Source organism: Papio anubis, chromosome 7 (genome assembly GCF_008728515.1).
Source record: "Papio anubis isolate 15944 chromosome 7, Panubis1.0, whole genome shotgun sequence".
NCBI classification, from domain to species: domain Eukaryota; kingdom Metazoa; phylum Chordata; class Mammalia; order Primates; family Cercopithecidae; genus Papio; species Papio anubis.
In genome coordinates, this window is record NC_044982.1 from 83,963,180 (window position 1) to 83,975,354 (window position 12,175).

General features: G+C 44.3%; 1 long non-coding RNA gene and 1 gene segment (V, D, J or C); one reads left to right on the forward strand and one right to left on the reverse strand.

Moving 5' to 3' along the window:
- The window catches only part of LOC110743867, a 67,993-nt gene that overhangs the window by 11,023 nt on the left and 44,795 nt on the right, over positions 1–12,175 (forward strand). For 2 of the 3 annotated variants that reach the window (XR_002523637.2, XR_004185411.1), the window contains one exon: positions 8,396–8,445. This is a non-coding gene — a long non-coding RNA (uncharacterized LOC110743867). Of the gene's footprint in view, positions 1–5,408; positions 7,006–8,395; positions 8,446–12,175 lie in introns of those variants that run through there. The other variant, XR_004185412.1, reaches the window with a different exon arrangement.
- Positions 7,101–12,175, reverse strand: part of LOC101017620 — a 45,129-nt gene continuing 40,054 nt past the window's right edge. Inside the window, 4 exon segments of the C gene segment in view lie at positions 7,101–8,147; positions 9,359–9,472; positions 9,812–9,907; positions 10,470–10,748. Coding sequence covers positions 9,360–9,472; positions 9,812–9,907; positions 10,470–10,748 — 488 coding nt within the window.

The following is a 12,175-nucleotide window of genomic DNA, read 5'->3' on the forward strand; positions in this document are numbered from 1 at the left end:
CCTGCAATTCATCAGGCCAGGTCTGTCCCAGGATTCTCGGATGGAATGTGGTACAGGAAGAAAGTGATGCAGAAATCCTTTCTCTAGCCCACTCACCCCCATTTCCATACGTTCAGATGTTTCTAGGCTTTTCCTTTTTAATCATGTTTCTATTCTTTTACAAGAAAGAGATGCACTTGTCTGTATCCATCCAAATAAATTTCCCTATGTCCTCTACTGTTGCATTAGGCTTTCTGTAGACAAGAAAATGTCCATTTGTCCTCTTACGGTGCTATCTCATATCCTTAAAGACAGTTCTCTTTGGGTGACTGGTGGAGGATAGTCCCTTTGGGCTGACAGAGAAGCAGCTACCAGTCTCAGAGTTGAAAAGGGAATAGAGACAGAAGCAGTAGCTTTGACTTGAATTGTGAACAAAGAATGTTTTCCTTCCCTGACCTATTTTCTATCAACCTCCAGTATGACCTATTTATGGAGATGGCATAATTAGTAGCAGCAGAGGGCGCTACAAGGTCAAAAACAAAGCTGCCCACCTCAAAGGAAACAGAGAGAAAAGTCCCTCTTCTGAGTGATATGAGTGATCAAGATCCAAGCTGTGGGACAAGGGTGACGTTGTTCGCCAAATCTCTTGGCTCCCACCTGGTCTGAGGGCCCCTCTTGAGCGGCAGTTTTGGGCTAATGAAAGGCAGCCCTGCTTCACTGATGGGCAGGTGGGGCCTGCAGGGTGAGTGGGGCCTGCAGGACCCTCAGCACCTTGGGGAGAGGCGCAGGCTGCAGACGCCAATAGGTTTAAGGAAGATGGAGTGGAGAAACTTAGGGGCAATACGTCCTTAGTGGGCCACTGAATCTTGAGACTCTCTCCTATTCTACAGTGGTGGGGTCACTTGATCATGTATTGTGGCCTCTCATGAACAAGCCTGTTGCAACGTTTGGAAGACGTAAGACCAAGGGGCTGGAAGGCTCACTTCTCATGCTCCTAATGCTCTTACGGACTTGGGGGAGAGCACAGCTGGCTCATGTCTCAGGGGATCACAGAGCTCTAGGACATGCTTGCAGCACTGACAGCAAATTAAAGACGTCAGTCTTTTTCTTTTTTTAACCATTGATTGATACAACATACCAACAATCTTTTGCAAGATTTTGCAACTTTAAAATTTAGATTTACTCAGCATCTTTTCCCTGAACAGCACTGATGAGCGTAACACTCTTAGGAACTCTATTCATATGTCTATTTAATAAAAATGGCAACATTTAAATTAAATATGTAACAGCAATACCTGACATTCATAGAATATTTATCTGCTGGGTGTATTGCATGTGTGACCTCACTAAATTTTCCGATAGTCCTGTGAGAAAAGCTATTACTATCTTCATTTTCCAGATGGAGAAATTGACACTTGGAGAGTTAGGGCATGCTTAAGGTCACACAGCTGGTAAAAGCTGGTGCTGATATGAACCCAAGCAGGCTGGCTCCAGGATCCCACTCTTAGCCATTATACTGCACTGCTGTGCTAAGTGCCTGCCCTTCCTTTGGGGAAGGATGCCTTTCAAGGAATATTGCAAGGACACCAGGGCAGAAGAGTCATGACGATGCTACCCCAAGCAGGGCTCAGGTTATGTCTCAACCTTCTGTGTGAAGCATTATAGGAGAGGATGTGTCCCTCTGTGTGAAGGTCCATTAAACCCACTTCTCTGTGCTTGGGTATGGTCAGCTGTAGCTGAGGTTGGGCAGTTAGAAGAGGAGGAGCAATTTAACTTGAAGACGGTTATGGTCTAGATCAGGAAGGGAACAGTCAGCTCTCACATAAATATCAAGCCCAGACAACATCTTTAGAGCAGGGACAGACACTAATAGACTGTGGGTGGGAAGTGAGCAGAATCCTTGGGCTTGGAAGAACCGGAAGCTCTGAAATGGACTTCCGCCAGCAGGGAGCTGGGTCTCGTGGACTGGACCCCTGCCGGCAGGTGGCAGTGCAGGCATGGGCAGTCAATGCACCGGTAAGGCAGCCCCTGGGCCCTGAATCTCCCTCTTCCACATCCAGGGGCTCTGAAGATGCTCATGGTGGGACTCTGGCCTGCCTGGTGCTTACTTTTGGTATTCTGCATGCCTAGCATCGCCGGATAAAACACAAGATGCCCAGTGGAATTTGAATTTCAGATAGACAATGAATACTTTTTTAGTATAAATGTGTTCCAAATATGGCATGTCCCAACTATCCATATTACTGAAATTTTTGTTGTTGTTTATTTGAAATGCACATTTAACTGGGTGTCTTGTATTTTTATTTGCTAAATCTAGGTGAATGGTGAGTTTTTAAGTGAAGAAATTGTATTCTTTTTTTTTTACACAGATATTTACTGATTGTCTGTGATGTGGTCAACACAAGCCTAGAGGCTGGAGACATATCAGTGAAAAGATAAGCTCCCTGCCCTCATATAGTTTATATTATCGTGTGTGTGTGTATGTGTGCGTGTGTGTGTGTGTGTGTGTGTGTGTGTGTGTAGGGGAGAGGTGAGATGGAAGAGACATAAAATAAACATGCATGAATCTGATAATTTCAGATACTGATGTGAGGGAAAATAAGACCAGAGATGTAATTGAGGTTGGTGACGGGTGGGATGGGTGACTAATTTAGTTGGAGCTGAGAACTGTTAAAAATTGGGGACGGAGTTTCAGGTAGCTAGAAAAGAAGACACAGAAGGGATGAGAAGGAAGGCCACTGCAGCTGAAGGGAAGAAAGAGAAGGAGCAGATGTGGGGTGAGGCTGGGGAGGAAGCAAGGGCCAGATCATTTGCAGATGTTACAGGCCTGAGAAGGAGGTCCAGCTGTCATCATCTGATGTACATTTTATGATGAACTGGAGAATGGATTGTCCAGGGACAAGAGCAGAAGCAAGGGGACCAGTTAGTGTGTTGTCAAAGCAGTCCCTGTAAGAGATGATGGTGTTTATAGAAGGTGGTGGCGGTGGAGATGGAAGAAGTAGATAGACTGGAGATATATTTTCATGGTAGAAGTGACAGTTCTTACTGAAGAATTGGATGTAGGGAAAAAGGGAAATGAAAGACCTTCTAGAAATACTCTTGGAAACACTCCTGCATTTTGGGGAGTGAGTTAGTCCGTGTTCTGTTTTTTACAGCAGAGCTTCCGAACTGTTGTCATATTCTTGGCTTATGTGGAAAATCGTATTTGTAGGGCTTCTGGCTGTGAGGGGCTGGCTCAAGGGCTCCACTCACCCAAGGTACACAGGCACTCTGAACCCTATCTCAGCAAGCTTGTAACCCACTCGTGGCAGTTCACCCGCCAGGAAGCTCTGTTCAGGATTTTCCAGCTGGAGCCAAGTGTGTGCTGCAGTGGGCCCAGTGAGAGATAGACAGTCAAGCTGGTGAAGTGCAAGAAGCACTTAGGATCAGGACACTCCCTCAAACATCTGAAATCAAAGATTTCTGGAATTCAGGTCTAGGACAGATTTTAGAAAGGATCTTGTCCAATCCCCTTTCTTCCCTCTTCACCCAGAGAAGTAAGGGAGTTGTCCAAGGTACTCTTTCATTTATTCCATTTATTGAATAGAACAAAGTGTGTGGAGCTGTGCTAGATGCTATAAGACAGTGTCGCTCAAAGTACGACATGTGATTAATGGACTAGTACACCAGTCTGTGACCAGAGGATACAGAAATGGAGAGTGAACTACTTTTGCAGCAGTTGGATATCCAAGAACGCCATCATTAGACTTGCTGTTTTCTTTCCTCCCTCACTTCCTCTCTCCCTCCCTTCCTTTCTTTTTCTTTTCTTTTTTTTTTAAAGTAATCAATTTTCATTGCCATATATATTAGTTCAAGATGGACTGGGGCCAAAATCATAACAGCAATAGCAGTTTCCTCGGCTGAGCCCATTTGTCTCTAGGAGTCACGGCTGAATCAGTCACATGACCATCAGGGCTGCCAGTCTCCTCTTCCTCCCGTCTTCTTTCGTTAGAACCGTCAGATAGTCTCTGAGATCTTAGGAACCCTGTTTTGTTGTATATCCTCTGCCCTGGTATGAAGAAAAGATGATTCTTACTGTGGGCTTTAGCTTTTTGTTTTTCTGTAAGTAGATTCATTTGTTTACATTCCACTTGTTCCATAACCCCATTTCTCCTTCTCTGACTCTTGAAGGCTTTTTCTCTTGCACTCTTGGTTTTTGGTTATTTTCTGCCTTTCGCTTTATTTCTGTGTCCTTCTCTTGCCTCTGCTCATTGAGTTCTTCTGGGCTAGGCATGGCCTGTACTCAGTATCTAGGGGGTGCAGAATTCACTATTTCCTCATTTGTCTTTTTCACAGACAGGGGCATGCTGTGTGACAAAGTAACTCAGAGTTCCCTGGACCAGATGGTGGCGAGTGGCAGTGAGGTGGTACTGCTCTGCACTTACGACAGTACATATTCAGATCCAGGTTTATTCTGGTACCGCATAAGGCCAGATTATAATTTTCAGTTTGTCTTCTATGGGGATAAAAGCAGATCTCACGGTTCATATTTTGCTAAAGGACGGTTTTCTGTGAAGCACCTTCTGACCCAGAAAGCCTTTCACTTGGTAATCTCTCCAGTGAGTACTGAAGACAGTGCCACTTACTACTGTGCCATGAGCACGATGATGCAGGTGCCCAGGAAGTCTTAACACAAACTCCTGGGGCATGGCTCAGCAGAGCTACCTCTCAGGGTGGGTCATGTCTGGGACTTGGCATCCTTCTCTTAGCCATTTTGTGTTCCAGCCTGGCCTTTAGAAGTGACCTAAAGTGTCTTCTGAGAAATAAATGGCCTGGTCAGATCCAGGGGAGCACCCTGGCTTCAGAGAAGCAGAACATCTCCCCACTTCTGACTCAGTGGACCCTTGCCACCTGAATGACTCCTGGTAGGCAAGGGAGAACTGCATGTTTAGGGAGCATTGTCTTTGTGTCCGCGGTGCCCTGGTCAGCCCTGATACAGAATGGGGCTTGACAAGCCTGTGCTGCATTTCCTGTGAGGGTTTCAGAATGCAGGTTCAGGTGCAGGCGAAGGGCCCATCAAGGTGAGGCCGCCAGCAGTGTCTTTATTTTAGTCACCACCATCATTTATCCATTATTATGAATAGGTCTGTTTTCATTTCAGAATTAAATTAGGGCCAGATGTGGTGGCTCATGCCTATAATCCCAACACTTTGGGAGGCTGAGGCAGGCAGATCAATTGAGGCCAGGAGTTCAAGACCAGCTTGGCCAACATGGCGAAGCCCGGTCTCTACTAAAAATACAAGAATTAGCCAGGCATGGTGGCTTGCGCCTGTAGTCCCAGCTACTCGGGAGGCTGAGGCACAATAATCGCTTGAACCTGGGAGGCAGAGGTTGCAGTGAGCTGAGGTGGTGCCACTGCATTCCAACGTGGGTGACAGATTCTGAGATTCTGTCTCAAAAAAAAAAAAAAAATGTTAGACACAAAGTTATTTACTTAAAAGACTTTTCACCAATTTACTTTTTTTTTTTTTTTGGCATCTTTTTATATCCAGCCACCTTCTTTGATGTTCTTTGACACCTCTATTTTACTTATTTTATTTGGAGAACATTTTCTTTTTTTTCCACTGAAGAGCACTGAGGCTCTCCTGGAAAGTTGTGACTTCCAGAATTCCAGCTGCCAAGTCCCTGAGTTTGGAGCTCAGTGGTGTCTCCAGCAGAGAAAATTTCCTCTGGGGCAAACTGACTATGTGGTGTTGAAACAGATACATACCCTCAGTCCCTGGAATCAGTCCCTCCTTCCTCTTCTCTTGAATTATCTGCCTTAATAGAATTATTAGAATTATTAGATGTACTCTTAGAAATGGAAGAGGCTTTGCACATTATTTTATAGAAACTACACTGCAGTCCAGAGACATGGTGGACATTCTCAAAGTCGTATATCTGGCTAATGACGGGCCCAGAAATGCAGCGTTACACTTCCAGGGCTCTCTCCTGCAGCTGCACCCTAGGTGGCTCTATCAGTGAGTGGTTTGGGCAGCAGTTTATGTACTCTTCAGAAACACTGGACAAGAGTAGCCACTATATGGAGCAATGGAAAGAACAGGGGATGAGGGAGCCAAAGGCCTTGGGCATATGGCTTGGCTTTCTGGGGCTTCTGTTCTAATGCCTACTGAGTATGTCACATGTCCATCTCACAGTTCATATATCATGGCCCCAGATCAGAAGGCAGCCATAATTCCTCCTGGCTCTTGCCTTAAATCTTCTCTGGAGGCTCCTTTTGGTTTGAGAAATTCATGGTCCTGTGATATGCCAGGTTTTTTTTTTTGTTGTTTTGTTTTGTTTTGTTTTGTTTTTCTGGCATAGTGGGCTAGAGAGTGGCTCATTTATATGTTAAATATGGGACAATCCTGAAGTTCATTCTAGCTGATACTCACATTGACATCTTGTCCTCATTTGGGGATGCAATGTGCTCTTATAGCAGGAACTTCGTACTGAAAATCTTGAGACCTTGGTTCTACTCCCAGCAATATCCCTGCCTCACTGAATGACTCTGGACAAGGTACATACTTTTTTGAGGAGAGGGCACTTTTTTAATCTGAAAAATGAGAATACGATCTTTTTTTTCCTAATAACTTCAGAAGAAACATCCTAATATTACACAAGGTAACTTGTGAATGTTTTGGAAATCAGCGTTCTTTACACATGCAAGGTGTAGTACACATGATGGGGGAGTTTGCAGTCGGTCATGGCAAGGGGAGTTGTTGGCGACAGTCACTCTTTCACTTGTTACCTCATAAACCCTCACTTGACACTCCACATAGGTGCTGAGGAACCACAATAATGGGTTGCCAGGGCCCTGAGCCCTGCTCCTGGACAAAGCTGTGGCCTTCCTGATGTGGGAGTAGCAGAGGTCATTGGCCACACTGCAGGTGCTGCTGTTGTTCTTGCTGTAACAGCAGCATCAGCAGACGCAGCAGGAAACCCGAGGCTGGGTCTCCAAGGCAGGGCCTCTGTAGGCTTGGGGCTCAGGAAACTGTGGTGTGATGCGTAAGTTCAGTTTGGCTTTTGGCTGACTAATAGTGAGCTCACAGAGCTGCCTTTCCCCCTGTGGTGATCTGCAAAGAGTAAAGCCAGAGGCAAGGTGCACACAATGCAGTTTAATAAATGCAACAGAGACAGGGGCTGAGAAGAAAGGCAGAAAACCATCAATACCAAGGTACCAGGCCAGAGAATCAGTGTGCAATGGTTTCAAACACAGATTGGCAGGCACAAGACAGTAAAAATGTTGTTTTTGTAGAGAAAGATAGGAGTCTCATTTCTGTTCCTCCCTTCAAAAACACTTTCACAGGGAGTTGCTTGAAAGCAGACTTATGTCTTCTTTGTACTCTCAGTACAGTGCCTGGAACTCAGAGCGAGCTAATTTATGCATGTTAAATGAATTAACAGAAAGCAGTGCCTTTCCTCTGTATTTTACTCTGATTTTTGCTAATAGTCTGGAGAGTATTTAGATGAGATTTTGGAAACCCCATTGCCTGCTCATAAAGTATTAGCGAATTCAAATGTAATCTCATTTGTAAAGTACTAGGAGATGCAGAAAGTGCTAAAACTTTGCCCCCCTCCATGCCATGCAGAATCTCTAGTGTGGCTCCTGAAGTGAACATAGAGAATGGGACAAGCTGTGAGGACAGGAGGAAGAAGATGATGCTGGTTTGTAGCAAATCTAGTGCTCAGTTGAGCAGAGTCTTCCATGTTTAGATAAAAGGGCACCTGCTCTTCTTCTCCTAGGGCCTATTTTCCTCATGAGGAATGAAGCTGTGAACCTTTTGGTTCTCACTTTCTACTTCAAAAGGTAAAGAAAGTCAAAAAGAACAAAACATCATTTTCAAAGTGTATCAGTTGTAGGAGTAAAAAAAGTGTCCTATATCTTTTTGTATCCTTCTATCCCTGTATCAAAACAGCATATAAAGCAGTTAGGACATAAATCCCCCTTCCCCAGGACTTTTGTCTTCCCACCAAGCTGGAGGATGAGCTGGGTTTGTTGTCTTCGAAGAAAAATTGGTTGGGCTAGCAGCCATTTTAACAAGGCTATGACAGGTCCACTTGAATCATCAAGAAGTCAGAAGCCAAGGAGATGCATTTTTGTAAGCCTTTGATTTCTTCAGGAGTGTAGCTTCCTCATGCCAGTCAGCCTGCAAGTGAAGAAAGTTGTTATAGAATAGACTGCCAGTGCTAGAAGGAATCGTAGGGGTCATGTAGTCTGGGGGTGGCCAGTACTTGCTATGCTATGCCATTGCAGACATCACTAATCTATTGTGGCTCATTTTCCATCTACACATGGCAATAGCTTAGCTGGTTCGGCTATCAGTGTTGGCATAAGTCATGAAACTCTTTTGTTCTCCTTTGGTTATTATTATTTTTTAACTTATTTGTTTTACAGATGCAAAAACCCAGGCCCAGAGAGATGAAGCAACTTGGCTAAGGTAACATGTAAGTTAATGTCAAAATCAAGATAAAGCTCAGATCTTCTGACTCTTAGCGTAGCCCTCTTTTTATCCAGCCACACTGCCTGTGTCCCTGGGACTGTTAGTAAAATAACAGGTGAGCTGGACACCCATTTGGAGATGACTGGATATGTTTACTGTCTGGGTCAGGTCAGTCAAGTACTCTAAGTCTAGGGTTGTTCTTAGAACAGGAGCTGAGGTTGATGAGCATTTGTGAGTATTGCAGAAGGAGTGACGGGGAGGAGCCTCACATGCAAACCCAGGCCCTGGTTTCAATTTCGTGTACGAGACTATCTGAGAATGGAATGCAAGTAACAGGCAAATAATTAACATCTCAGACCTAACTGTGTATGCATCCTGAGTAGGTAATAGTGAGCTGTTCACTACTAATGCTGTGTGTAGGTTCATCCCAAAGACAGGCTGATCCACCCATAGACAGGCTGGTCCTATGATTAAGGAGTGTGAGCTGGCATTCCCTTTATCAGGACAAAGATAGGCTCTGCTTCCTCTGGATATTCTTCAGGCAAAGCTTTACTTATGGCCTTGCAAATAACCCATGGCCTCTTGGTCAATGAACAAAATAGCAGTTAAACAAGATGAATTCTCTTTATTTATCTTCTGTTTTCTCCCTGGGGTGAAAGTGAGGGTTATTGTCTGGTGTATTAGAAAAATAGTACATTATACTACCTAATGGGTTTCAGTCTGACTTAAAATGAAAGGATAACAGGAGATGGGGTGCTGTTTTGCTGAGTAGCTGAGATAGCCTACCTTATTAATTCTAAATATGTCTCTATTTTCCTTTTCCAATGCTTCTTAGTTTCTTACCATTTCTAAATCCCCTTTCCCCATGTGCAGGACAATGTGGGTAGAGACAGGAATAAGAAGCGGCTAATTCTTACCTTACAAGAAAAGTAACTTGGCAGTCAAGAGAAAATTGATGGCAACACTCTTTGCAAACAGCATTCGTAGTCCCAGCACTGTGAGAGACATCATGTTCACCTTCTCGGCATGAACTATGGTTGAACAAGAGTGAAGAGGGTGGCTTCAGGGAGAGATTAAATTCCCTTCCAGAAATTGGGCCTGTAACACTGATATCAGCCTACCCCAAGTCTGCCTAATTCTTTCTGGCCTGCAAGCCCAGCGTGGTGCCAGATAGCCCTCAGAGACCTTAGGCTGCTGCTGACACCCAGCCAGGCAAGCTCTGCTGGGAGAGTCAGAGGCTCCACAGAGCCAACTGGGCTCAGCATCGTTTGTGTTTTCTTTTGAAATCTGATACTTTTTGGCCCCAGTGGACAACTACAGAGTTTGCTTTAACCCTTGATTCTGAAGTTGGCCCTTTGATTTGAACTAACCTTTGGGTTCATGGCAGCTCTTTGAAGGTTGCTTTGTGTTTTCAGTTTCCATTGGTTTTAGGTGATCTGGAACAAATTCCGTTGGTTTTAGGTGATCTGGAATAAACAGCAGTGGTCAGGGTTACATTGGGAATGAAGAGGCTCACAGGATTGTAGGGTTTTAAAACTGGAGGAGACTTTGGGTGAGTGAACTGAGGACCAGAGGATGTGACTTGGTTAAGGTCACATAGCTAATTATACAACATGCTTCCCATTCCAGCCTTTTTCATTGTACCATGAAGTCAACATCCAGGCACACCAATATGTGGGAAGAACTAGGATCTTAGCCCCATGATAGGCCACATTACCCTTTGTTGGAATTTAGCACTGGATTAGACTGCACGTGGACTTTCAATCCCAGAGTCTAGTATGAAGGGGACAGTGGTTGGTAAAGAGGAGAGATGAGAATGAAATAAGATGGGCTTTATTTTAGATTCCATCTTAGGGATGCCAAGCATTTCCCTCCCCTGCCAATGGCAGGCTACAGTTGGGCCTAAGTCTTATTTCCAGCATGATGCTATATTGAGAATGATTTGTCCACAGTTACATCTCTAACTTCCCTTTCACCCAATTCTTGTTCCCCATAATCTCCAGCCCCTTGAAGCCAGAAATGGCCTACCTGTAGAATTTGTCTTCACTTCAAAGTCAGTGGAGTACACAACTTCCTTGTTGTGTTGAACTGAACATGTCACTGAATTTGAATCTGCATATTGACCAATCTTGACAGCATTGTACTTCCCACTGGGAGAGACGACAATAGCAGGATCAAACTCTGTTATCTTCTTGGATGACTCGAGATTTATTCTTATATCCTTGGGGTAGAAGTCCTTCACCAGACAAGCAACATTTGTTCCATTTTTCATGACGAAAACGGATGGTTTGGTATGAGGTTGTCTTTCTGTAAATATAATCAACTTGTTACGTGAGATGATTATTCACAACTTTGTGGGGGTTAAACAGTGGTGATTACCTCGATTACCCTGGAGCCAAACACTACAATTCAGACCTCCATGCATCCTGTTAGTGACCTGGGCCTTAGCACCTCTGTTAAAGGACAGGCAAGGGGAGCAGAAATGAAAGGCAGTGAGTTTGACTTTTAGTTAGGAGCTGCTAGGAGATAGGGCTGGAAGCACAGATGGAAAATAACAACTACAAAGAAGTTTCTGGATCATCTGGGTTTCGATTATCTGTGGATTTTTTCTTTTTCATTTTTTTTTTTTTTTTTTGAGATGGAGTTTTACTCTTGTTGCCCAGGCTGGAGTGCAATGGCGTGATCTCGGCTCACTGCAACCTCCACCTCCCGGGTTCAAGCGATTCTCCTGCCTCAGCCTCCCGAGTAGCTGGGATTACAGGCATGCACCAGTATGCTCAGCTAATTTTTTGCATTTTTAGTAGAGATGGGGTTTCTCCATATTGGTCAGGTTGATCTTGAACTGCAGACCTCAGGTGGTCTGCCCGCCTCGGCCTCCCAAAGTGCTGGGATTACAGGCGGAACTACCGCATCTGGCCGATTATCTGTGTTTTATTAATCAATCCTCTGGACAATCTAGGTCAGGCTGAATATCTGTCTGCACCAGTTGGTTTTTTGTAAATGCATGGGTACTTGGATGGTAGATCAGGGCAGGTGCTCATGCTCTGCATTCTGTCACTTAAAGAATCAAGAGTCTGAGAAGGACTGCAAAACTAGCTCAGAGGCTCTGAGGATGGCAGTGTTGGGGTCATGGAAGGGTGCCATCCCTTCCAGATCTGCTGGAAAGGGATCTGCTGAAGGTAGGTGGTACATGTTTCTGCCTCTAGGTGAATACTCGTTCTTCTATAGGGGACTGACTACTGTACAGTTTCCTTTGAGTCTTTAATCAGAGGATAGCAATGACCATTTTCAGGAAGTCCTTAAAGAAATAAAACCAATTTAAGCCCGTTCATTCTTGCTTTAATCTAAGAGGAACCGTGAAATGTTGGTCCCAGGATTGGGTTCCCTCCTGGCCTTCTCTTCTTTTGTGCCTCACTTTGGACTACCACCCTGTAAATGCATCCCTTTCTTTCCTTAAGACCACAAGTCTTGAAACTTTGAGAGAGGTAGTGATATTCTTTCACACAGTGCCTCACTGAAGTTTTTGAATTGTGATAAATGTTATGTCCATGGAGACTTAGATTCTTAGGCTATCTTCAAATAACTGTTAAAGAAAGAGCCCTGCTAATACCTGAAACCAAGAGAGACAACTAACCTGTAAATGATGATCTAGATATATTTTCAACTCTAAATTTAATGCTGACTTTCAATATTAATTGCTCCTGTAAATTTGGCCCTTAGTATTTGAAACTTAG